Here is a 27,909-nt window from a genome sequence, read left to right on the forward strand (position 1 = left end):
AAATAGTTATTTCATTAATATTTGTCAATGTCTTTGAAACAGTACACATTTATTGTTAGAATATCATAATTCACGATCTTATACATGAATTCACGATCTTTACACTTCACTTCGTAGATAATCCCTTCCTCTTCTCTGTTTTCCTTTTTTTCGCTATTCTTAAGATGCTTTGACCTCCCTTCCTGTAAGTTTTAATGGCCAGCTTTCCTAAGCACTTTGCATATCTTTTCTGTGGTCTTTCCCATACTCCTTATTCCAAACCACATCTCTTTTTCTTTATTTTCCTCTTTTTCTTTCTTTTCCTCTTTTTCTTTCTTTTCCTCTTTTTCTTTCTTTTCCTCCTTTTCTTTCTTTTCCTCTTCTCCCTTGCCACTTTTCTTCCTTCTTCTGTTTATGTCCAGTCTATCCTCCTTCTCGTAGCCATTATTTTCCAGCTGTTTCAATAGGCTATTTATTATGCCTTCTTTTTCACATTCTTTCGTGCTTTTCTTGATTCTGTCCTCCATATTCTTTATAAAATTTCTTCTTGTCACCTCACTTACATCACTTCTTTTGTGGCAGAATAACCCTCCTGCACACTTCTTCTGATGCCAAGCGGTTTCCAGTTCTTGTTATCTCTTCCTTTTCATCAATATATCTAGGTAGCTTATCTTGTCTTCTTCTTCTATTTCAAGTTCCAACAATATCCCTCCTTCTTCATCTTGTATTTATTTCTTTGGCAAAACGAAGAGGCAGCTTAACATATTTGCCAAAGAAATATTCGCGATTATCTCGAAAACGTTTGCAGACCCACGTTTAATGAGATTTTTTTGCTTCTGTTACTTTCACCTGTGTCAGTTTGCGCTATTACTTTTGACACACACATACATGAAGGGCTCGGGTGCAAAATATGGTAAGTGACAAAATGCAGGTTTCGAGATAAAAATCTGATTTACAAATTAAAATAAATTTCTTTACAGCAAATATGATTCACTTGTATGTTTACTATCATACAAACGTGATATTTGATCCGAATTATTTTTTTCGGTGGTGCTACATGCGATTTTTTTGAGGGTTGTTCAAGGTTTTGTTGTAGTTACCACGCTTTACATGCAACGATATTATCAAAATGAGTGATCAGATACCGCTTTATTCAAGCTAACTTGTGATGTCAGTTCAATAATAATATTTTGACATTAGACTTTTTATAGGAAGCAGAATGGGATTCACAAGCGCCTCTTGATACAAAACTGTGTTACGTAGACTATCTAAATTGCATACAATGGCAATATTAGATTTTTGTGATTCAATAAGTAATTTATACCTAAAATGGCCTCTTTTTTTTTCAAAAAATTGAAAATCTAAAAATCATTTTTTCGAAAAACAGAAAACGATTTTTTTTCGAAGAACGAAATTTTTTCGAAAGACGAAAAACGATTATTTTTTCGAAAAACGAAAAGCGATTATTTTTTCGAAAAACTAAAAACTATTTTTTTAAAAAAAAACATTTTTTTTTTCGGAAAATCGAAAAATTTCATTTTCGAAAATCGGAAAACAATTTTTTTCGAAAAGGCCATCCCTAGTTTAAATCTCTATCTTCAAGATAACAATTACCGGCCACCGTGTCGGAGTGGTTAAGAAATCGCGCTACGACGCCAAGGGTCCCGGGTTCGAATCCCGGCCTGGGCATGAATGTTTTGAGTGCTTATTCATCAATTTCATCATATCATCACTCATCTCCATCTTCGCAAATAAGCCAAAATTGACACAAGACGCGAAGTAAAATAAAGCAAATCAATGAAGACACAATTATGACCTTGTAACTTCGTTGTATTTTTCTTTAACTTGACATGTTTGTAAAGAATAATTTCAAATGTACACAGGGCTTAAGTTTTTAATAGTTTTCAGTGATATTTAGCTTTTATGGATTAAAATAGTTATAATTTCGAACAAAGAAGAAGAAATATTAGCAATATCAACAATAAAATAATTTGCTTTCATCATAGTCACACATATAAATACGATGAGAAATGACGGGAAATTCGGCTGCAGCTAACCAGCCCGTTATGAGCAGCGCGCACTGCTTTGCTTCGCCCACTCGCTTTCTCCCTTCTCTATCGTTATGCGCTTCCTTGGTCCACAGATGTTTGAACGTCTCCATTATAATTTCGTTGCAACTGACCTTTTGAAAAGAAAGATTGGAGATCTGATGATCAGAACCAATGTGCAAATTTTTCAAGCAGAGTACATAAGTAGGGGAAAATTTTCTGTGTTGGTTTGAGAGATGCACCTTTTTTTAATTGGAGTTGGTGCCATTTATATTCAATTGCAGTCATTTCAAAAGTTTATCCAGTAAAGTAAATTAAAACCTAAAATGACCATATGTGACGCCTTTTGTTACGTGAAATATTTTGGAGGTCAGAGGATGCTAGGACCTGATATTTTGGACAGGTAAACCTGAGTCTGTATCTAAGAGTTCCTTACCATCAACCATCACTTAGTCTTTGTTCCTCCAGATTTCCTTTGATTTCTTTATTGCTCCTTGTGGTATGTCTTGAAGTAAATCTGTTTCCGTTTCCTTCACTTTCTTTGAGTTGCAATTTGTTGTTTTCTTTCTATCCATAAATCGTCGTTCGATAAAGTTTGTGGCATCATCCGACGTCTAATTAATCAGTGTATTCGATTGATTGCGAATCTAATGTTTTCAAAATCGCCGGTCGGCACATGTAAACACAGTGTCTTCATTTGAGTATTGTGCCACTAGAACGCGTGCCCATGTGGCTGCTGAAACCACGCCGCTTGCCACCTGAATAGTGCATTTGGTAACTTTCCAATCTGAGGTGTCGCAAAGTTTCGCTTCGATAAGCACACTGCGGAACACTGCACTACAGTTGCCTCAGATAAATAACATGATGTCCAGGGCAGATCCATGTCGTTGTGCAACGTGGCGCCTCTCTGTCTGCCGTGAATGTGTGGTGAAATAACATCCATATGTGTTGATAGTGTTGCTATAATACCGCAACATAAGTACACTTTAGAACAAAGAATTTTTATGTACGATTCATACGCAGGGCCGGATTAACCTATGGGCAACTGGGGCAAATGCCCCGGGGCCACCACCAAAAGGAAGCTGTGAAGGGCCTCCACCAAAAAAAAAAAAAATTAACCAGCTGGCTATGCTTGTGAAAATTTACATAAGAAGTTGTATTTTATATGGAAGGGTTATCTCCAAAAGAAAGTCTTCTGACCTTTTTACCAAATTGTGCACGCTGGGTCTGCTATTGCTAATACATTATTGAAGTTTCTAGACCATCATAAGATTGATATACGTGACTGTGGTGGCCAATCGTACGATAATGCTACGAATATGTGTAGAAAGTATAAAGGCATGCAAGCTCTCGTCAAGGAAAAAATAAACTAGCAGAGCTAGTACCATGTTGTGCCCAGTGCTTGAATCGGGTAGGGAAAGCAGCGGCTAATGCATGTCGTGCAGTTGTTCATTTATTCGATTTTGTGCAACGGCTTTGTATTCTTCACAGAATCACCTCATCGTTATTAAACATTGGTAAATAAGTTAAGACAAGCAGAAGGGAAATACTATGTTCCCAAGAGTTTAAGTGATACTCGGTGGGCATGTAGAGCAGATGCCACAAAAGCCATGGTCTAAGGTTACGAAAAAAATTAAGGACGCTCTTGTCAAATAGGCAATGCCAAAAAAGAGAAGGGTATTGTAAGAACGAATGGGCTCTCACGGCAGATGTTGTCCTTGGAAATCGTATTGTTAGCTGACTTCTGGAATTACATTTTAGAGAGATTTGATGCTACGAGCAAAACACTCCAGGATCCAAGGATAGTTCTTCAGTCTGCCATTGACATTTTGAGATCTTTAAAGAGGTTCGTAGAATAAAAAAGAACTCATTTTCTGAATGTGAGGAGATAGCCAGAAGAAGAAGTGGCACAGAAGAGTGCAATAACATTCACGTCAGCGGGTGAGAAACGTCCGACTGAATCCTCTTGACTATGAAAATGAACCTCAAATCCGTCTCTCGCCTAGTGAACATTTCAGAGTGGAAAGTTTTCTACCAGTGATTGATCAAGTCATCTCATCACTCGCAGACAGGATTTTTCCCCTATGAAACTGTCGTATTCTAAATGAACTTGCAGTGGCAACTCCATCACAAATTACATCTGCAGCTTCCGAGCTTGTGAGCATCTACTAGGAGGATCTGGAACCCTCAGTAGAGAATGAGGTAATACAGTTTGCACACCTAGTAAGCAGTAGCAATGTCAAACATCAGGAAGATATCCTAATGGAACTGTCTATGGATAATATTGTATGTAAGAACCCGTTCCACAGTGCATTTCTCAATGTCGAAATTCTCTTTAGAATGTATTTGGTCTTAATGGTAAACTGCAGCGGAGAAAGATCTTTCTCAAAAATGAAATTAGTGAAAAACAGGCACCCTGCTGCCATGAGATAGGATCGCTTATCCAATCTTTGATTATTAAGCATTGAACATGAACTTCTTCGTGAATTGGACTTCTATAATATAGTAGATGAATTTTCGGCGAAAAAAGGCAAGAAAAGTGTGTCTAGTATAAGTGTTAAACCTTTGGGAATTTTCTTGAAGAAAGTGTAGTTACTGCATTTTCCACAATGAACCTGTCGGTAATGGTCCAGTAGATGGACCGTGCATATGTAGTGACATATTTACTCTTAATTGTAAATGATATCATTTATAATAAATTATGTACGTAAGTACAGTCAACTGCTTAGTTCTCTGTTTCCGTCTGAACCCCCTTAGTATTGTAGTTACGGTGTTCACTCTTCATAATATACTGTAGACATTTAGACGCAGAACTTTACTGCTGGTATAGCGCTACAATTTTCGTCCTGTAACTTTATTTTACTGCGCTCTTCTCCTACAAACCTATCTGCGATATGTTCGATTGTGAATGACTACTGATTCTAATATCAGGACTACCATTCCAACTGCTGACAATTGGTGGTTAACATATTGAGCTAATAGAGCTTCTAGTAAAAAATAATAAAAAAATGGGGGCGCCCGACAAAACATTTTGCCCAGGGGCCTCCACAAACCTTGATACGGCCCTGTTCATACGTGAAAACAAACTTGTGCAGAAGAGGTGTGAAGAGGTGATATATAAGTGAACTTTCTCAAAAGTCGTGTAAAATGTGTGGCAGTACAAGGAAATAATTTCAAAGATTTTCTGTGAGAATAGATTACTTATAGTTGTGAATTTTTAAAATTAAAATAAATCTCTGCGCTCGAGTTGAGAAGTTGCTCGCGTCGGGGTTCCTGGCGCTAAACGGCCGGCACAATGATAAAATGAAGGCACTGTAGTATACAATTGTTGAATTTTGCTCAAATGTTCTGACTAGGAAATTATTAATTATACATGCACTGATTATTGTTTTTTTTCTTTTCAGGTGAGTAACGACACATGCCGCACAGACCATGAAGTTTTGTAGGTAAGGTTGAATGATACAATCCCATTGTTGCCAGTTAACCTGATTTGGCGCCAAGATGCATATTTTTTGCTGCACGTAAACATTTCGGTGAGTTCCTCCGTTACGATTTGTTGATAATTTACTAATTTATTGAACATGTGCGACTAGCCACAGTGATGAAGTATTCAGATCATAGGCCAAACCAGAAAGTTTCAAGGGGCTACTGGAAAACCATTTTGAATACCGTCATATTTGGGAAAATGGAGCAAAATAATTATAATGACCTATTTTTTCCAAGAAAATTAAGTCCAAAGGGAGAAACTGACCCCATAACCCTTTTTCGGTGCGCCTATGACTCAGGTTAATTAATCAACCTGTACATCTTAGTATTCACTTAATTATCTCACTTGACAGTTGAAATAAACCATATGTATTTTGCTGGGAACTAAATTTAAGTTTACAAAGGAAAGAAGTAGAAGGAAACTCCCATACCCCTCATTAAAAATCCAAGCAAACCAACACAGTTATATTGATGATAACGTTACAATTGACAAGAATTATTTTTTTACGATGAATAAAAGTTCTATCCCAAAATTACAGGTACCTGTAACGTACTATGTGCTGTGCTCTTTAAAACAGCATAGAACAAAATAAGGATTGCAATGGACAAGATTTATGATTAGCGAACGGATTTTAAGGTGCTGTACCTTTCCAAAAATATAGCTGTTTTCATACCGATCGTTTCATATATGTATTTCAGGTTGTGAAATCAAGTAAAATGAACATACTTTGTTGTATCTTTTCGTGAGATTAGTACATTTATCCTCTTTTTATCCCCCTCTTTGATGCTTCAGCATCTTTTCCCTTCCTTTTCTTTCACGTTTTGTTAAAAAATTGAACAGAGAAATAAATGATTTTCACTCCACTTGAGCAGCTACATAAATTCCTATAGTCTCCTTTTGTAGTGCAGAACGAGAGCTATAAAAGGGTATTATATAAGCATTGCAGCCCCAATAGTTCACAAGATAATGTAGCAAAACCCGCAAGAGAAAACACAAACTTCAACAGAACCTGTTCGGAAGAACCACAGTTCTCTACGCGGTCCGCGTGCATTATATTCAGAAGGCGCAGAAAAACAGAGCATTGAATAAAGGCATTTTATCAACACCTTTTTTTTTCACCTTTTTCAAAATATTTTCAGAACTTTTTTTTTTTTTTGCTTTCCCGATCATAATTTTGCACCTATTTATGACAAATATAATTATTGTGATATTTGGAAGAATATGTGATACATCGCATATTAGTAGGGTAACAAATAAGTAACAAGTTTTATTTCCTTAAAAGCATGAACCACTGTTTGGGCATTCTCCACGTTGCCCTATCAAAGTGAAAATTACGTTTGCCATTGATGCTTTTTATGGACGTTCCACAAATCCAAGATGGAGGTAAATATGGCTGTTCAAAGAAACTTGAGGCTGGCGCCACAGATTTAAATTTAGTATCGATTTACATGTTTTCAGCGCCGTTGAATACAATCCTGTAGCCTTCGGATGAGCGTGTGAAGTAGCATATAGTTGAATGGAAGAAAACACAGGCTCTTGCACAGATATGAAAATGAAATAATAAATCATACTCTGCACTTAAGATGGCACCGAAAAATAGATTCACCCTTCATATAAGATGTTAGTCAAGGACATACCCAATGTTCTTAAAACATTTTTATTCGTAAAAACTTTTAAAAAATAACAATAATACCACCGAATGCATTTTTCTCCCTTGCACTTTACATTTTCCATACTAACAAAGAAGCACGTGATTACGTCAAAGTTTGTTTTAAATTCACCTTTTGCTCAGATAATCTGCTCTTGACTGGAGCTAAAGTTGAAGTAGGATCCGAACCATTGCACTGTGACTCCACCGGGGTTCCAAGCCGGAATCCTATTATTATTATTATTATTATTATTCACTGTTACTGTGATGGGTCAATGTTCACCAATATTATTTTGTTATTTTTAAGAAATACTATTTCTGTATAATTTTTTTAAAATATCTGCACACCAGCCATATTTTGTGGTAATATTTTGCTGACAGGTATCTTTATATATGAATAATTTTCTTCTGTTCATCATTTAAACTATTATGTAATTTTAGTAAAATATTTGAAGACAGTAAAAGTATTAGAAATGAAGAAAAAAATAATTTTCACTGGGAAGTATTATTGTGTAACACACAACAAGACACTTTGTGTAGTACCTAAATAAATATTTGTGTTCAAGAAATATAAAATATGTAAACTCTTTCTAAAGAAAAATGCAACGTTTACTTTTTATATATATCTCTTTTACTCATATTATTTACAAAACACATTAATGTGATGGAAAAAAATAGAACCACACTTTTTACGCCATTCGCACTAACACAGTGCCTGTTTTTTTTATGAAGACCTGACCGTAAGTCACATACGGGAACCACATTGTCTTGTGGTTATGGGCGGTGGAGGTTCTTTTAAATCCTGTGTCTAAATTGCTTCTTTTCCCTATTTGTGCTTTCCAAATCTTGATGCGTTTGAGATTTTATATCCGGTTATTCTTGGCTGTAGTTACTGCGGATGAATAATGTTGTTAGATTTGATCTATACCTCACTGGTAGCCGTAAGTAGCGTTTTCTGCAAAGGAAAAAAAGAGATTACAGGACGGAAGAAAAGAAACTGATGTTGCTACATAAATAACACTTCCACTCAAGATACTACAGGTTGTTTTATCATGAATATGAAGTACGTTGAGTAATAAGGTTACTAACACCATTAAGCCTTGTTTCCATGATTATTAAAAACTAAATATGCTGACCAAGGCAGTAATTTATTTTATTAAAAACATAAACTAAACGTAACGTTTCAACCTTCTAGCAAGGTCTTCATCAGACACTGTATCAAGTACAAAAGTAACAAGATCTTGTTACTTTTGTACTTGATACAGAGTCTGATGAAGACCTTGCTAGAAGGTTGAAACGTTACGTTTAGTTTATGTTTTTAATAAAATAAATTACTGCCTTGGTCAGCATATTTAGTTTTTAATAAGGTTACTGTATGTTCACGGAATTAAGTAGTACGGCTAAAGCAAATTAAAAGTACGCCATGTCTTGGCAAAGACTGACATCTGTAAAATGTACACTTCTGTGTAGAACTATAGAACCACTTCTCTAATGCAAGAGCATAACATGGGATGTGGGATATAATGGTGGTTCATAGATGTGTGGTTTAAAAGTGAGGTGTTAAATTCTGCGATCCCATCCTGTTTACCATCTCTTCTCGCATTATATTCTTTCCGTAGTATGCAGTAGTTTTGGTAAGTTGCCGGTCAGATAAAAAATAATGTTCGCAACAACCGTGAGTCTGTACAATGTGGTTGAATACACACGAGATAGAAAATTTCTCTCTGTAGTGCCCCTAGCACCGAGGTGTGATCTCGACAAGAAAAACGTCATTAACGAACTTTGTTCGTCATCAATATTTTTCGGTATTGTGTGGCGACAATATGTAGGTGTGAATTCAGTTATATGGAAGTAGCGTGTATGTATGTGTGTGTGGGTGCTTGTGTGACTTTCTTTCCTTCTACATATAGTTTCTATCTTGGATTTACTTTAAGAGATTAGTGAATTTTTTTTATACATTTTGTGAACATCATTAATCACAGACAAGAATTTAATATGTATATATAATTTATGCAAAAGGACGTATTTTAAAATGCATAACACATGTATTTTTTAATATTTTTAAGAAATGTATGCAATCTCTTTCGACTCTTTGAATAACCAATGAGAATAAGTCACCTTTTATTGCATCTTCCATGTCTTCCATTTGTTTCAGCCACCACGTGTTGTCGAATCCAGGCTTTGTTCCTCCGTAAGCATCTGGCAAAGTGTCTCGTTTGATATAAGTACAATAATCGGTTGAGCCTGGACCGTGAACAATTATCTGCAAATAAGTAAACTGGCACTCTGTACAAAGTATACTTAAGGATAATCTATTTTAAACTAACTAGTTTAGTTTTTGTTACATTTTCTGACTTCTGTATTTTTATCACAGAGATATAATAATAGGTAATAATCAAAATCTAATTATTGATAACAACTCGTTTGAACCAGTTTCCAAATTCAAATATTTAGGAGTAATATTAACAAATGAAAATTATATTAAAGAGGAAATAAAAAGTAGGCTTAATTCAGGAAATGCATGTTACTTCTCTCTTCATAAACTTTTGTCTTCTCGTTTAATATCTAAGAAACTAAAAGTTAAAATATACAAAACAGTAATTTTGCCTGTAGTATTATATGGATGTGAAACTTGGCCCCTTACATTGAAAGGTAAAAAAAAAAAGATAGAGAGTATTTGAAAATAAGATCCTTAGGAAAATCTTTGGACCTAAAAGGGATGAGGAGACAGGTGAGTGGAGAAGGTTACATAATTTAGAACTACATAATTTGTATTCATGTCCAGATATTATTAGAATAATTAAATCAAGAAGACTTAGGTGGGCAGGCCATGTGGCACGAATGGGAGAGGAAAGAGGAGTTTACAGGATTCTTGTTGGGAAACCTGATGGTAAGAGACTTGTAGGAAGGCCAAGACGAAGATGGAGGGACAACGTTGAGATGGACCTAAGGGAAATCGGTAGGGATGGAAAAGAGTATATAGAACTTGCTCAAGATAGGGAAAGATGGAAGGCCTGTGTTGCTGCAGCCATAAACCTTCGGGTTTAAGAAGGCTAGGGAGTTAGTTAGTTAGTTAGTTAGTATTTTTATCACAGAGATATAAATGCAAAAAGCATTGTTATAAGGCAATGCTCGATGTCGCCAACTAAGTTCCCGGGTTCTAATCCCGGATTGGTCGTGTGTATTCTTTGTGAGTGTCCCTTCAAGAATTTAATCATATCACTCATCCACATCGTCGCCATTAGTCAAAAGTGGCAGAATAGCGAAGCTAAAATAATGACAATGTTAATGCGATTTATGGGTATGCCTTCAAAAATATATTTTCCACGAGGAAGGGTTACTCTCAAGAAATCTGTTTTACTGACACTTCTCTTTCACGTTTCCTGCCTATTGACTGGCTTACTCAGCGTTGTAGCTCAACCCCAGAGGGGCAAAAATTTACTTCATTCTTCTTACAGGCTATGATCATATAAGGTTTTATCTCCACTACTACTGATTATCTTTCTTGGACCTAAAAATTCCCACTTTCCAACTATTATTGTATTTTTTTTCTAATCCCACGCATTTAGTAGTGTAACAAAGTTAATGACGGATTAAAAATTATAGATACTCGAGTTTTGACTCCAATTAAGAATAACCAGTAAGCCTACATAAAAACGGGTTTAATCAAAACTTAGCTTATTAAATTCTGCGTTAATCTATGCTAATCATTTTTTTTTCTCGAGTATGCCTTCTATTTTTTTCGTCGTGAGGACAAAAAAGTGTCAGTTATTTTTAATTTTGCAAACGATCGCTCTCTTTGAAATTATATCAATAAACGGGTGGTCTGATTGTGATGAAATTTTAGTATGGTGCAGGCAGAAATATATGGCAACACCGCACGCAGAGAAGTCTGTTAAATCGTGGAATTTATGGGCTGTCACTTCGTTAGGTGTTGCCACGTTTCATGTACATCTTTACTCCGTTGAATAAAAATTTGTATAAAATCGATTTCGTAATGTGAATTGACAATGATAATGAATTTTAAAAACAGATGCAAAGAGCTTCAAAACAAGACCAATATTGTATTTGTAGGACTACCCAATACTAAGAAAAAGTTGTTTCGCAAAATTGAAGGTAACGGTATTTTGACAGATTTTAGAAATCTGAAAATTGTGAAATGTATTTAAACTATTCTGCCTGCAGAAATAAGGTGCCAGAAATATTTGTATTTCGGAGGACACCTTTTCCAGCATCCTTGCGACAAGATACGTGCTTATTTCAATTGTAATTGTAACTGTAATTGTGAAAAGTGGAAACTTACAAAACAAGCTGTTTCTGTTACTGACTTACTGTAACGCAATTTGCCGGAACCTGTTGCATGACGGGGCCGCCGAGCGGCCGACACTCTCGCGGTAAAATAATTAAATAACCTCCCTATATTTCTGTGTCACTTGGTTCGGACTCCCCCCGAAATATATTTCTAGATACGTGCCTGACTGAATGTTACATTATTTTCCGGTCCATCATCGATTATAGTATTCTTTAAATATACAGGAACTATGCAGAATGGATAGAATAATATTACTCACCCTCTCATTGATTTTCTTCGACAAGAACGGTTTTACCAATCTGTAAAGGGCCCGGAAGTAGATAGACGTATTCAGTATATGGATGGCCTTGAATCTAATAGGGTATGTGTCCTAGAAAAGTACAACAAATCGTGAGTCTACATTGTTTTCATATGTACCGAATATTTATAAATACTTACGTTAGTAAAATGCTGTGAATATGTACTATTTTACTAGTGTTAAGAGCTACTCTGAGAATTTCATTTCAAATTGGTTTCATTACAGAAACGTTTCCTACGAAATTTGCTAATTAAGATATCCTTTTGAATATATTAGCCGGTTACAAAGTTGGAGACTTTGTTGAATAATTGAGAGACAACTTTTGTTGTTGTTGAGACAGAGTTGAATAATTTTAAATTCAATTTTTTTCTACTGAGAACATACTGCACATTCTATTATTTATTTTAATTATTATTGTTCTTAACTTTCTTCTTCTTTTAGTTGTAGGCTTACATCGCGGTAACAAAATGCTAGAGTTTTCTGTTTCCAAATTAGTAGTAGTTCTTCAGCTTAAATATGATAAATGTTTTTTTAATATATATATATATATATATATATATATATATATATATATATGCAAACTACGAGTCTTTAAATATGACCTATATTATATATTATTTATACTGATTTCTTCTTCGTTTCCTCATTTCAGAATTTGTAGGATGTAAATGTGTTACGAGAAGAAAATATTGAAGAACGCACAAAAAAAGCAGGTGCTTGGTAGTGCGGAGGTGCCCCAAACCACAATCCTGCGTAAGGGCCCCAAAAAATCTAGCTATGGAGCTGGAAATCTTCATCTGTCAAGGTCTGGTATCAGGACTCTTACATACATACACACATACATACATACATACATATATACATACATACATGCGTACATACCTTAATTTATCAATATATACCAGGCCTCCTCGCTGGAGCAGTGGTAACGTCGTCGCCTTGTAATCAAGGTGCCCGGTTTCGATACCCGGTGGAGGCACATAGTGATTCGGATCCCACTTTGAAATGTAGGGCCAGTCCCGATTAGCCTATCTGTGCATAAAATGTAATAAAAACAACAATTCAATTAATATGTAGGTACCAGTTCAAAACCTGTCTGGAGACCTCCCTGAAAGAGAAGGAAGGAACTATTCGGTCTTTCCAACTCCCCGGAGGGCAAGGGGTGTTCTTACCAGAAACACACGCCCAAATACTTTGGCGAACGTGAGCGACCCGTGCTTCAGATGAGCAATTCCGAATTTGGAAAAGTCCAGGATGAGAACAAATCCTCCAACTTGGAACGTTTGGTCGAACAGGAAAAAGTCGCAGTTGGTGAAGATGAATCTCCACAAATCTTCAACTGTGTACCTTGAAAAGTCCCAATTTCCTGAAACAGAAACAACTTAACATTATTTTCTGGAATTGTTACCGAACGAATCATTGTGCATGACCTCACTAGCCTAGCTATACACGAAACTTACTTAAAACTTTTTTTTGTCTTGTAAGAATCCTTAGGGTTATCATTACGAGTCGAAAAAAATGGGGGTAGGTGGGGGCGCTATTGGCTTGCTCACAGATTTCCTAACAACTAGCCTTTAAGTATCAGCTCAACAGTCCAAGTCGAATCTTAATTCAAACGAAAACTTCATATTATTTTCTCAAGGTTAAGGTACTCTTCATATCAGTATTTTGTTAGTATGAAAGCTAATGTAATAATTGACTATTGTATCTCTCTTGGCTCATGTTATCTTAGATTTAATGTTTTGTTGATACCTCATGACTACGGCTCGGAAGTTGAAGACCTATAAATTGCCAAATGATACCTATAAAAAGACCTAAAAATATAAAAAAAGGACCTTGAAACGGAAAAAAGGACGTATAAATGTGACCCAAATTAATTAATAACTTCAGTTTCAATTACATATTTAATGTATATGGTCGTATACACCGTGCTGAAAGCTTCAAAACAAGAGAAAGTTACCACTTACAGCGCGACCATCCAGACAAGTAACGGTTAAAGGACCTTGTACCGTACCTGATTCAGTCGTCCAAAAATGTTTTTCTCTTGTTTCAGGGATGGTTCATATATATATATATATATATATATATATATATAAATTTTTTTTATTATTTTTTTACTACAGAAATGATGTATGGTAGGGGAGGTGATGGTGATGATCTGATGATTCGAATTGAGTAGTCGTAGTCGAAAGAAGGTGAGGTTGCAAAAAAAAAGCCGTGAAGACCTTTAAAAAAGCTAAAAAAGGTCCAATAAGCCAAAAAACGCCGAAAAAGGCAAAAAAAAGGACAAATAAAACCCACCTTTTTCTGGCCTACAATGACCCAAAATGAACATATATTATGTTGGGCCTCGTCTTCGGACACTAGGAAAAAAAGAAGGATATTTCCTCAACTTTCGAGCCCTACTCATGACTGTTGCGATATGCATAGATGTATGATAGAAACCAAACAAGTTGGAATTGCACATTTTGGAAACATGTTCTTCAGAAAATAGTTTTTAGGAATTGTTGTTTACAGAGATGAAGTGCCGAATCAGCGACCTCAGTTTCTATTCTGCTTCCGTTTCAGCAGTGGCGTAGCAACATATCGCGAGGCCTTGGGCGAGATTAGAATGCGAGGCCCTCATTCGTTTTTAAATTTCAAATCTCAATGTGAATCGATACAAAATCTCCACGGATACGTCAGTAAATTATCATATATAAATAATAATAAATTACTGAAGAATAATTCCACTCACCCTAAAAATGTCTTTCTTTGTTTTCCGGGAGCTGAAATATGAAGATGTAGGAAGTAAGAACTGCTTATATTATATATTGCCTTCTTGAGTTGCAACAATCCAAGCATTTAAATGCCTCGTACTTGCTTCGTGGCAGTTGGAGGTGCTTTGTTTTTAACATATTAAAATCCGGAGTGCAAGGTCGAGAGAAAGAAGAAAATACAAGACAAACTTTTTTATGCGAGAAAGGAATAAATGGGTAAAAATGTCCACGCAAGTTATAGTGAATTTTTGCGTAAATGTTTCACAAGGGAAATGTGACAATAATTTTTACTTTTTCCGGACTCCCTTAGGCTTAGTGCCCGCCCGTCTGTACGTTACATCCCTTATTTGACATATTATAACGTTTAACTAGAATTTAAAGTCAGATAAAAACAATGTTTTAATTTCATTGGCTACAAAAATTTGCCTTTTCCATCTTTTTTCACCTCACTTCTATTTAATACATTTTTTGCATCAACCTCATGAGACGCGAGGCCCCTTCAGGCGCGAGGCCTCCGGCGGTCGCCCTCTTCGCCCATACCTTGCTACGCCACTGCGTCTCAGCTTCCACCCCTTCTGCTCATTGTCGTCCGAAGCAACAATATGTGTGTCACTCTGAAATTTCTTTACCATCGTAGGCTTTGGGAAATAAATACTTCGAAACTTTATGTATATCGGAGTGCAATCCTGATTCTACGAGTAAACTGTGGATCCGATTTTTGGAGACTGAATAGGAAGATGATGAAATGAACGCTATGGTTCGTTCCTCTGGTGAAGAATCTGATGATCATGAAGATCACGAAGAAAGTCAATCGCCTGTGGAACTTCTTCTTACTCCGATAAAGAAGGATGTCAATCGTGTTCTCAGAAATACGTCGATTAACTCGTGCGTTTTGCGTAAAGAGCAGTCAGTTCCCTGCCCCCGAACAATGAGAATTTCCCGAGGCGAAATAAGTTACCAAATCGTCATCTGTTCCAGCGAGAAAGGTAGTCAATGAAAGCAGGTGCCATTTTGAATAATAAGTAACGTGTACGATACCCGTTAATAACAACTTATATAGTATGGGCCTATAAATTTCATGTTGAAGAGAAAATCTTGTGTTTTAGTAATTTATACAATATGACGATTTGTGTCACTTTCAATTCTCTAATGACCCTGTTCCCAACTTGCCATCTTTCAAATTTCAGGTTCTTACATTTTTACAAAAACGTCAAAAAATTAGGTATTTTTTAGTTGCCCAATGACCCCTTGAAATGCGAGGTTAGTTACTTATTTGAAAAATATTATTTTGTAAAAAAACAAAAACTTAGGTGGGCTGTAATCCCCCCCCCTTTTGTTGTATATGGCATTACGTATTGCACAAAGTGTTACATCGTAGTAATTTTTTAACTTCCTGTTTCAGGAAACTATCCAAATCTTTAACAAATTAGCAAGTGTAATATTAATGAGTAATTCTAAGGATTATACAAAAAAATGCGTGCAAATTAAATCACCCATATGAGCTAATGATGCAGAGAAACAAATGAGGCATGAGTTTGAGTTTATTATTATTATTACTATTTTGTTAAGTCCGCTTTATGCACAGGCCTATGTCCCTTCATCCACTATACCGTGCCACCATCAATTCTCATCGTTACGATTAACTAAAGGTGCCAGAAAAGCGACGTAAAATAAATGAAATCAACAAAATTATAACTTTACTCTATTAGATTTCAAATTTTATTTCGAATACTGCACTTTTTGTTATTCTAAAATAATAAAAGTTAGCTTACCAACTTGAACGATCTCTACCGTTCTTCCAAATGAGTCCCTTTCGGTAAGAATTACATAAGTATGTTCATCATAGTACAATGTCTTGTTTTCAGTAACCAGCAGTGGTTTAAAGTAGTTAGAATACGTTTGTCTTGCTTCGTAGTATCTCTTGAGCTGCAAAACGAAAGAGGAGTTCAAGAACTGCACTTTACTGCATGGAGTTTATGAAATTAAGGGGTAACACTTGCGTTGGAGAAGTCAGGGGTGATGTAAGCGGTATAGGTGTAGTATGTCTGCACATTAGAATAGGTAGGAAGTCCTTCATTTTTGTATGTTTCCTTTATTTTACTTTCACCTAGGTTAGGTTAGGTTAGGAGTGTTCAATGAACACTGCAAATCAGATAAATGACTCAATCAGGACTTTTAGAAGAATGATGAAAATGTTTGCAAAGAACATGACTAAGATCAGACTTCCAAAACATGACTTAGAAACGTTATCACGAGTGAACACTCCTAACCTAACCTAACCTAACCTACCGATTATCATATGTCGAGAATGTGTATACATACTGCTGTGATTAAATGTGGAGACATACTACACCTATACCGATGTAAGCTACAAACAGATGTTGAAACAAATCAAGGTAATCAGTTGTTTGGAGTGAGTACCTGTGCCTTGGAAAAGTTACAACGTAATAACACCAAGAGTACTCTTACGTGCACGGATAGTGAAAGAATCACCACTGGAGGAGAATATGATAAATATTCTGGCATCGACATGGCAACACCTCTATTGTGAAAATTCTTCTTCCACGCTATTTCTATTTTGAATGTGATTCGACAGAAAAAATAAATGTCGGTGGCAACCCTGAATTTGTGGTTACATTGATATGAAAAATCGTCGGTGTTGTACGGTGACTAGGTTTTCCAGATAGGCCTAAGTATCAAAAAATAGACACAGCCATTAACAGTAAAGAATATATATTACTAGAAAATGTTATCAAATAATGAAAAATCGACACATTTTTCACTTAAAAGAGAAAATAATGAATATTTTAATGATTACATATCGGTGCCGGGTTCGAATCCCAGCATGGGCATGGATGATTGTGAGTGTCCATTTATCAATTTCATCATATCATCACTCATCTCCATATTCGCAATTAGCCAAAAGTGACATAAAGGGGAAGTAAAATAAAGCAACACAATCGAATCAATAATTACATATATTTTTTGCAAAATAAAAATGCCCTTTCCAATGTCCTCCACATAGGGAAAGGTGGAGGAGTTGTGCGCGACGTGTAGGGCAAAGTAGGGAAAATCGGATATCGGCGTTTTCTGGATAAAAAATTAGTTTCTGCGCATGCTCTTTGGTTACTAAAGACGCCATACTGTAGTTCTCAGCTTCATGAACAAATATGGAGTCTTGTTAACGTTTGTGGATAGTTCTGTATAAATTCTGCTATCCTGAAAGAAATGACGAGCTTCTCGTATCAAAGTCATTTAGATTTTAAATTCGCTGACTAAAATATTACATGCTACCCATAGTTGGGCTACTTCTAAATCAACCTGCAGTTCAGCGGCAATGTATTTCTAAGATCTGCGAATGTAAATATGTACATTAATTCCTACAATATTGTGTTTACATTTAATTTCTGTTAGACTTATGCATTTCATTTTTATCAATCAAAGTAGGTTATTGGTTAATTGTTTAATTTGGTGTTTTAAGTCCACTTTATGCACTGTAAGGCTAATCGGGACTGGATCTACAGTTTAAAGTGGAATCCGAACCACTATGTGCCTCCACCGGGTATCGAACCCGGGACCTCTTAATTAGAAGGCGACGACGCTACCACTGCGCCATCAGGGAGGCTCAAAGTCGGTTATTATTCCGTTACCTAACCTAACCTTAATCTAACATAAGTCCGGACCCCATTGGCATCCCATTTTTAAATATTGTACAGTTATTGAATAATAGTGTATTTGGGAAAAAAAACAAAAAAACAGTTTTTGAGAAAATAGCTACCAAAATTTTCTTTACACCGCCTTCAATTGTATATTACTCTTACATATTACTACAACATCTCATGTGAGAGAGCTCTTCGAGACCTTTCCAACGGCGTCTAAACTACTTCCATAGGTACCCTGATTGCCGAAATATTGTAATTTAAAATTAACAAGATGGTGAAAAAAATGATTGAAATAGCACATTTTGTACCCCACTTGTTTCGGAAATACAAGGGATATGGATCTGCTACTTTGCACAGGTTCCTATCTGAGGTAACTCTTTCATTATGCCAAATTTCAAATGAAGCAAAATATGTGAGGTTGAAAAGTGCCTCTTCATTGAGTGATTTCACATGGAATAGTTCTGCTAAAATAGTCTTCAAAACGGGAAATTATGGTTTTCCTTAGAATTCTGAAACAAATTACTACTGAATGATGCATGTGTTTTGAAGCCATCAGTTCCCTTTGCAGTTATTATTAATAATATTTTAATTAATATATCTTTTCAGTTTTTATGTTAAAGTTTCTATCGTTGGATCAAAATGTATGGGTTAGTTTTCAAAATTAACTGTACGCCACAGATTTTGTAATGAATCTGCGTGAAATGGTGACACTGTTATTTAGATTTTGAAAGCGAATCTTTCAAAATGAAAGAAGAACACGTATTTTCACTAGAATTCAGGTAATGTACGCGCGTTCCTATTCATGAAATTTTATTGTCTTGTCAAAGGGACCAAAACTTATACCAAATAACGGTTCTTGATTATAAGTGCGGTGGAATTTGTCATATTCTCTGAAAAACACGTGATAAGTGCAGAAAATATTATAATACAGAAATCTCGTACAATTATGTTTTGTGTTGAGGTTACAGATGGTCTATATCTGCTTACCGTTTTCAGTGATTTCTCTTTGTCGAACTTCTTGGCGCGCAGAAAGGCTAAGAGGAAACAGTCGTCTAAGCGAGACCTCAGACCAGGAATCTCTGTGTGATAGAAATGGAAGAAAATACTATTATTATATTATACAGAGCGATCTATTAAAGTGTAGACCGCCGTGTCAGTGTTTACGCTATCGGCAAACGGGGCACTCGCGGCCGTTTGTCGGTATCGTAGTGTCGATGAAGCAAGTGCACAACAGTTTCCGTAATTATTTTTTAAAAAAGTTTCTTACTTGCCAGATTTATAAAATGAGGTGTTCAAACTAGTCAACTTCGATGAGCACACATCTTTTATACATCTTCATTAAGATACCCACCAACGTAAGCTGGCGAATGGGGCTAAAAACCTGTTTTTAAGGAGGTCCTGAAAGTAGAAATGAGACTGTAAAGTGATACAGTCAACAAGATTTCCGCTGTAAGTGTTACATGTCGTACATAAACCACTGTTTAATCTAGTTATGGAAACTTGCACACGCTGATTCATGGGCAGTCTGCAGCGCCGACATACTACCGCGAGCGCCTCGCTTGCCGATAGTGCAAACACTGACGCGGCGGTCTACACTTCAATAAAGATAAGCAAGAAGACAATTTATAGGAGAGAAAAAATATACCCTAATACAATATATCTATTCGTCACAAAAACATAGAATGATAGCTGGCAAAGGCGTATCCCAAGGGACCTGCACTTCGAAAATTCACGTAAAAGTGAACCTGTGTGAGAAAAAAATTCCTTAAAATATGAAATTACCTGAAAAAATGTTTTGTTATGAATTTATACACTATTGACAAAATTATTATTACTAAAAACCTATCAGCTCACAGGGAGACATGACCCCTCCTACACACAAGTGTGCGTGTGCGTGTTTATATATATAATGAAGCTACAGGTTCAGACCGTCCCCCAAAATTAAATTCTGTGTGCAGCCAGATAGTTGGTAAAGAGTTACCGAAGGTTTGTCGACCAAATTTACAACAAAATTCTGTGGGGTTTACATAAAAAATGGACTTGTTGCAAAAACAACAGAATATAGTTATCGAAAGTAATATTGTTATTACAAAATCCAATAATAGTGAGTAAAACACTAAAAGCTAGAAATTTGGAAAAAGTCAAGTTTTAACGTAATTTCAGTACATTATTTTAGTTTAGACATGATTAATACCTAACACAGTCCACTTATGCCGCAAACAGTACACATCTACCATTTCAAAACGTGAACAGTATACATATATGTTTTCTGTTTAAACCAGGGTTGTTAAATGCAGGACTGGAACCTTTTTTCTCCCACAATTTAAATTCTGTCCAAGTTGCGTATTGTTTCATTGAAAAAAAGAAAGGTTCCTGGACCGTATTTAAATTGATCCGGAAAAAAATGTTCCTGACCCGTTTTTAATTAATATCATCATAAGTACCTCATTAATTGTTATAATAATTACCTCAATCGTAATAATACTATCCACATTATTGTAAAAAAAAAACAATTACAGACCGAGAAAAAAGATCACCCTTCCAATGTGGATTTGACCCCAAATCCTCAGCTCGAATTCCATTTTCCATAAAATTCTTCCTAATTGCAATTGAGCCGGAAAAAAATGTTGCTGACCCGTATTTAAATTCATCAGGAAAAGAGGTTCCTGGACCGAATTGGAATACTTTAAACATAAAGAGGTTCTTCACGGTCTAGTACCCGTTTATACTTGCTGATTTTCTCTCCCGGTCGGGAATTGCATTTATTTACAATTCCTGTACCTTTAACCTCCCCCCCTGGAATTGTGAAAGATGCAGGAATCCATACATTCTGATGGGTTCTACTGGGTTCCGTAACAAAATCGAAACAGTTTTTCTTCCACAATTTCAATTCGCTCCAAGTTCCGTATTTTTTCATTTCAATACGGAACTTGGACCCTATATAAACTGATCCGGGAAGAAGGTTTGGACAGTATTTAAAATGAGCCGGAATAAAGGTCCCTGGACCGTATTTAAATTGAGCCGGAAAAATTGTTCCTGGACCGTATTTAAATTGAGCCGGAAAAATGTTCCTGGACCGTATTTAAATTGATCCGGAAAAAACGTTCCTCAACCGAACCGAATAGAAATACTTTACAGGTAAAAAGGTTCTATACGGTCCAGAACCCATTTACGCTTGCTGATTTTCTCTCCTGGACCGGAATTGAATTTATTTAGAATTCCTGGATCTTTAACAGCCCTGGTTTAAACAGGACTTCAATGTCTCCTGACACTTCCCAACTTGTTCACGGTGCAATACATACTCAACAGTATGTGTAATGTACAAATGTAGTCATGATTTATTTGGCGTGTGTAATGAACACCACTCCATGCTTCCTGCATTTGCTCACCTTTGACACTTTGCCTAAAATCTTGAACATCTTGTCGAACCGTAGCCGGGTTTTCGTTAAGTTCTTCGAAAGCTTTATCCTTCCATTCATTCGGAAGATTGTATGCGTACCTAGAGCCCGTAAACACGCTCACATGCTGTTCATCCATCCTGGCTTGACCTGAGAAGAAAATGAAAAATGGTGTACAAGACAGTCCAGGATTCCGCCCATTTTCGTAATATTTCGGAAACAGAAAATGTAGGAAAAAATTATTTTGATGCAATATGTGGCATTGCCACGGGTGGGACACGTGAACTACATTTTTTATATTAGAGTATCTATTCTACTGATAGTTAAACATTTCTCTTACAGTTTCTGTACAATGAAATATGAAGCCTAACACTGTTGATTAAACATAACTGCCCTTAATATACTTTAGGAGATGTGTAGGTATAAGTGAACAATTTTGTGTCACGGCTGGGACAGGCGAAATACTGCCTCTTCACTAAATAAGAAATTTATTTTAATTTCTGTGAATTGTCAAATAAGGTAAAAATAAATTATTTCAGCCAAAGAGAGAAGGTAATTTTCCATTAGAATATTCTAGTGAAGTTGAGAGGGAAACAGTTAAAGGAGAATGTTTTTGGTGTCACCGGTGGGACACAATAGAAAACAAAAGTAAATCAAAGTAACAACAAAAGTAAAATAAACTAACAATATGTGAACTATCTTCTAATTTAATTATGTATAATACTTGAATTTTTATGCAAATGACAATTTTAGATTGTTCACTCACAAGATAGGATAACGATGCAGCATTGTATTTAATTATAAAAATTTAGGTTTAGTGGCACTTTCACATACAGTATTTTACCAATGACAACATATATCCAAATATAACACTTGTTTTTTTGCGGGATGTTGAATATTAAAATGCTTTTATCTCAAAGGCAAGATTTAGCACATTCGTGGTTTTTGCATTGGTGCGACGATATTTTGCCTATTAAATTCGGACATACAGCTATAAGTAGATTTTTCGTCAAAATTGCAGATATGTTCGGAATTAAAAATTGTTATCTGCAGACTGGTCCACTCAGAAAATCTAGGTTTCCAATTCAAACTGAAGTTGAATTCGTTCATGTATTTCGAATGTTGAAATAGAAATTGTGGAGGTCTCGGGTTCGAATCTCGGCCTTAGCATGCGTGTCCTTTGTGAGTGTCCCTTCATCAACTTTATCATATCATCACACATCCCCATCTTCGCTATTAGTCAAAACTGGCACAAAGGCGACGCTAAATGACAAATCAAATCAAAACTTTTGTTTTGTGTGGTTTAACAATATTCCATAGAAAAATATGCATGTAGTCGAAACCAAGAAGTAAAAACTTACAGGTTTATATATTCTATTGGTTGAAATGGAAACTTTGATTTCTTTGAAATGATCGTGTCTGATCTTCCAAATTGATGTATTTTAGTTAATGCATTTTATGCATTTGTGTGTGTATTTTGATCTACCAAAAGTCCATTATTAGCAGCTTATGCTCAGTAATTTTTTACTGAAGTCAACATGTTTGTGTCAATTACATATTTTGAGTTCTGAGTGATTGAGTGTGGGAGGGGGAGGGCGAATGATATTCATAGCCCAGCCAGCACTAATAATACCACAGTTTCCCTCGTATCATCGCTACCCTTCAGAGCTTCTGCATTTCCCTACTCGAGTTATTGAATCTCTTATATCGATGGCGTAGCGGCAACGTCGTTTCCATGCAATCAAGGGGTCCCGGGTTCGATTCCCAGTGCAGGCACTATGTAGTTCGTTTTCCACTTTAAAATGTAGGATCCTTTCATAATTAGACTTCCTGTGAATAAAGTGTACTTAAAACAAAAAAAACTCAAAATTCTATTGTGTCACACCGATAACCTTTGCATATACCATTTCATTGTCCATGTGTTCGTGTGAAAAATACACTCTGATAGTCAGAATTAATTAACTCCTGTATGTTTCTGTATATTAATAAATATTGTGTAAGAAGTAGCTACCTGTTTGCGTGGATATTCCTCGTAGATATTTGATACAAATGAAGACACTCCTGTTCGGCTATCGTAGACGAAATGCGTAATACGAAGAGCGGATTTGTTGTTCCAATTTTACTATTTTATCTTGGGTCAACAATTATGCAAGCGATATCTTGCAGTTTTGTGCTTGGTGAAAAATATAATGGGTCGCAGTTTATAGTTCAATATCATTTATGGCGTCACTTTGTTGCTACAATGGGGCTTCCCCTTGTTCAACAAAAATCATTTTAGCGATACTCGACTTTTTGCTGCGCGTGCATATCATGTTTCAGCTCCTGCTACGCATTATTGTTGCTGAAGTTCTCCCATTGCCCACACGGGCAAACTAATACAATATTATGTGTGATTTGACTGTGGCAGAGGCACGTGTCGTGTCGTCGCTCGGGTGAAAGTTTTCTTTGTTGACGGAGTTAAATTCAGTATGATTTGTGAAGAAATTCCAGAAATAGTCTGCAGTGTTGAGTTGATGCCCCTCTCAGTAGCAAAGTGATTAGCACGTCGCGCACGACGCCAGGGTTCCTGGGTTTGAATCCATGCATGGGTGTTTGTGAGTATTCATTCATCAACTTCATCGCTCATCCGCATCTTCGAGCATAGCAAAAAGTCGCAATCAATCAAACCATTTCAGTGATGTAACAGTGTAGAACTAGTGGTTTTATTTTTAGAATAGATCAGCTGTTGTCCTCCTTGGTGTAACACACAAGCATGTAACTATACTCTGTCCCAGCTATCTCTGTAGCAACCTAACGAAAACAAGTCTCTGCGCAAGTAGTGACGCGAGACGACTCCACGAATGAACACGTGAAAGGGATTGCGTGGAAGGAGGAAAGCGACTGCAGTTACCAGTTGCACGAACGTATACTGCTTCGCTCTGCCCACTCGATCCCCCCTTTCTTTGCCGCTATGCATGGCCTTGCTCCAGAGATAAGGCGGGACAGAGCATAGTCAGAGTTTTTGAAGTCCTTCAGTATTTTTCATCATAGGGATACCATATTCATTGCCTAGTAGCTATTCTAGAGTTTTTTCTATTGGAAGAAGCCTATTCTAGTATGAAATGACGACGCAAACATCAGAGAAAAGAGATTTTATTGGTCACGTCATATACATCGATACAAGCATAATTTCGTTTCTGAAAGAACCCAGAGCTTTCTCATGAGAAAATAGTATAAAAGCAATTGTCACATTTTAACAGTTTGTTTCAATACTGAAAACATCGTAATCATATGACAGCAACCATACTATCATGATTCTATCCTAAAGAACACAAGTCTCATATTAATCTTATATATTAGTAATTCTAGTGATTGTTGTATTCAACACATCATTCTATAGTATATAAATATAAATTATAGAATATACATATTAGTGGGGGAGCATGTAGTTTTCCGTGGGATTTTTGTGGTACAATAATGGGAGTTAGTTTTTCTGAAAGGTATTGGCACAAGGAAAACGAATATGGATGTTGCCAGACCCAAAAATTGTGCAGGGGGGTGGGGGTGGGGATTCAAAATGGCCGGCAACTCGTTTCACCGAAACAGCAATATGTTCATCATTTATACGACTAGTACAAATTTTCAAAGCTTTAAACACTTCTTGATGCAGTTTATACAATTATGATTATTAGGAATAATGTGAATTGTGTAAAAACTAGCGGTAACGCTACATATTTATTTTAAAAAAGCTTTAACAAGCTCATGTTATGCATAATTAAATACAAAAAACTTTCTTTTTCAGATGTATCTCAGTGAACCAGAAACGAGGCTAAAAATGTAAATCAATTATGCACTGTGTATATGTTAACAGAAATTAACCGAAGGACTAATCACAAACCCCACCACACATGAAAAGGTTTTACAAAGTGTGCAAGAGAATGCTGAATACGAATATCATCTAATATTCGTCTGCGTGGAATGACTGCTGCCATGCTGGCAGACAACAGGGCATCATGGCACCCAAGTTGTTATCAAGATGTCTCTCACAAGGGAAAATTGGAGCGTATGAAAAAGCGCTATGAAAGCCAAAATCAGCAAACACCAACTGTGACGGAAAGCAGCACACCAAGACTAACACGTTCGCATTGCATTCCATTCAACATAGATGAATGCTTCTTCGGTAATGGTGGTCAGACACGTGCAAATTCCCTCAGGTAAATGTCGGTTGACCATTCTCAAAAAAGCCTGAGTGATGCTATTGCTAAAAGTGGAAGTGAAGCCCTCCAGATAAAGCTCAATACAGCAATCAACCCTGAAGATGGTCACGCTATCGACATTAGATACCATTTGCCGTGCTGGGCAAATAATGTGACATGTACTACGATGTCCTGATACCAGTGCACCCAATATCTCTACAGCCCCTGAAGCTGCATCAGAGATTGAATTCATCTGTATAATTCAAGAGTGTTTAAAGACTGGTTCCTTGAGTATGGCTGATTTGCAAACCACTTATGAAAACATTCGTGTTATGAATAATGTCGCTTATCCATCTATAACAAGGAAAGAAATTAAGAAATTGCTGCAGAAAAATGTTACAGATATTGAATTTCACCGTCCATAACAAAGAAATCAACCTGAAATTGTTAGTATGAAGTATGCTCGATATATTGCTATGACATCATTGAATGATGAAGATTTGGGCTTGACTATGAGGAGTTTCTATGATGCTGCTAGTTATCTTCGTCTATAATGAACACCAAGAAGTGGGAATTCACAGGATCATTAGAAGCAACAGAAGAACATTTGCCACGAGAAGTGTATTCTTTTTTTCAGATGGTTTATTTGTGGTACTGTTGAAAATATGTCTTCAGAACGCAAGTAATCAAGTGTTAACAAGGCTGTCATGAGCATATCACAAACTGCAATATCCATGACATATAATGAGAGACAAGTGAAATGAAGGAAACCTGCTTTTACCAATTAGCAAGAGCGACCTTCATGCTATTCTAGAATCTCAAATTGGTGACCAAGCACCTGAAGATCCAGAGCCGCTCAACCACATGTGTGTTTCAATTGTAGATGGTATGAAATTTTTGCAGAGCCTTGATAAGCCTCATTATATATATACTTGTGAAGATTTGTCCAATCATTTCCTTAAAAGATTACAGACATACTATAACTCCTATGATGAAGTGCAAGTTGTTTTTGATAGATATAATATTCCGGTTTCATTGAAGAATGCAACTCGCCAAAAACGTCTCGGAGGAAGTGCATCAATCGCATATCATATCGTTGACAATACAAGAATAAAGAACATTACCAAGAAAACATTGCTGTCTAGTGTGTAGGCTAAAGAAGAGTTAACTGCCTACTTGGCAAATAAAATTATCAGTTGGTTTAAATAACTGAAACTACATGTCATTGTGGCATGGCGAGAAGAAGTTGCAGCTACTCACATCACAGTACAGCACCTACGAAGCTCACACGAGGAAGCTGACACAAAATTGATATTACACGCTGCTGATGCAATCTTATGAGGAGCCTCTACTATTGATATTCACTCACCAGATACAGATGTTGTTATATTGGCTCTTCGGCGATACCCCATGCTATGTTCTAGAACATCGTGTATTGTAGGGAGTGGTAAGAAGAAAACACAGATTGCTCTAAAACCAATCTACAATGATTTAGGTGAAGAAAAAGTGAATGCATTGCCTGGGTTTCATGCCTTCACTGGAAGCAATACCACAGGAGCTTTTGTTGGTAGAGGTAAACTTTCATGTTGGAAAGCATTTCAGCAATGTGATACAAATATTTTGCAAGCTTTTACAAACTTGGGATTGGATGTAAACACCATCTAATGGTATTTCTGACGCGTTAGAACGTTTTGTTTGTAAACTTTACATGCCAAACTCTGAAAATCGGATGTTGGAGCTGTCCGGTTTACCTTGTTTCAAAAGAAAATTGCCGAATCAGAGAAAATGCCACCAACACAGTCAGCTCTTCGCTATACTATATTGAGAGCACATTATCAAGCCATGGTATGGCGAAATGATGTTGTTGCGAATCCGAAGGTTCCACAGCCAGATGCTGGTTATGAATGGGAAAGACCAAACGGTACATTTGTACCCCAGATGAACACGATGCAACCTGACCCACAGGCCATTCTGGAACTAGTGAAATGTTCATGCAAAAAGAGTATATGTTCAACACTTGTATGTAAGTGCAGACGTCATGGCTTTCCATGCACTGACATGTGTGAATGTGTGGACCCCGACGATGATGTAAATAACTGTTTTAACCGGAATGGGGATAATAGTTCAGATGAAGACAGGGAAA

At 36.4% G+C, this 27,909-nt stretch overlaps 1 protein-coding gene across 2 annotated transcripts in view; it reads right to left on the reverse strand.

Annotated features, from left to right (window-relative positions):
- Positions 1 to 7,493: 7,493 nt before the first annotated feature.
- The window catches only part of LOC145985766 (clavesin-2-like), a 39,932-nt gene continuing 19,516 nt past the window's right edge, over positions 7,494 to 27,909 (reverse strand). The window contains exons 1-8 of one of the 2 annotated variants that reach the window (XM_083119842.1): positions 23,603 to 23,714; positions 21,583 to 21,741; positions 19,181 to 19,272; positions 16,304 to 16,457; positions 12,945 to 13,138; positions 11,734 to 11,844; positions 9,281 to 9,425; positions 7,494 to 8,117 (exon numbers count right to left, since the gene is read on the reverse strand). In XM_083119842.1, coding sequence (XP_082975968.1) covers positions 8,092 to 8,117; positions 9,281 to 9,425; positions 11,734 to 11,844; positions 12,945 to 13,138; positions 16,304 to 16,457; positions 19,181 to 19,272; positions 21,583 to 21,730 — 870 coding nt within the window. In that variant the 5' untranslated portion in view covers positions 21,731 to 21,741; positions 23,603 to 23,714 and the 3' untranslated portion in view covers positions 7,494 to 8,091. Of the gene's footprint in view, positions 8,118 to 9,280; positions 9,426 to 11,733; positions 11,845 to 12,944; positions 13,139 to 16,303; positions 16,458 to 19,180; positions 19,273 to 21,582; positions 21,742 to 23,602; positions 23,715 to 27,909 lie in introns of those variants that run through there. The other variant, XM_083119841.1, reaches the window with a different exon arrangement.

Source organism: Lepisma saccharinum, chromosome 3 (assembly GCF_977018435.1).
Source record: "Lepisma saccharinum chromosome 3, izLepSacc3.1, whole genome shotgun sequence".
NCBI classification, from domain to species: domain Eukaryota; kingdom Metazoa; phylum Arthropoda; class Insecta; order Zygentoma; family Lepismatidae; genus Lepisma; species Lepisma saccharinum.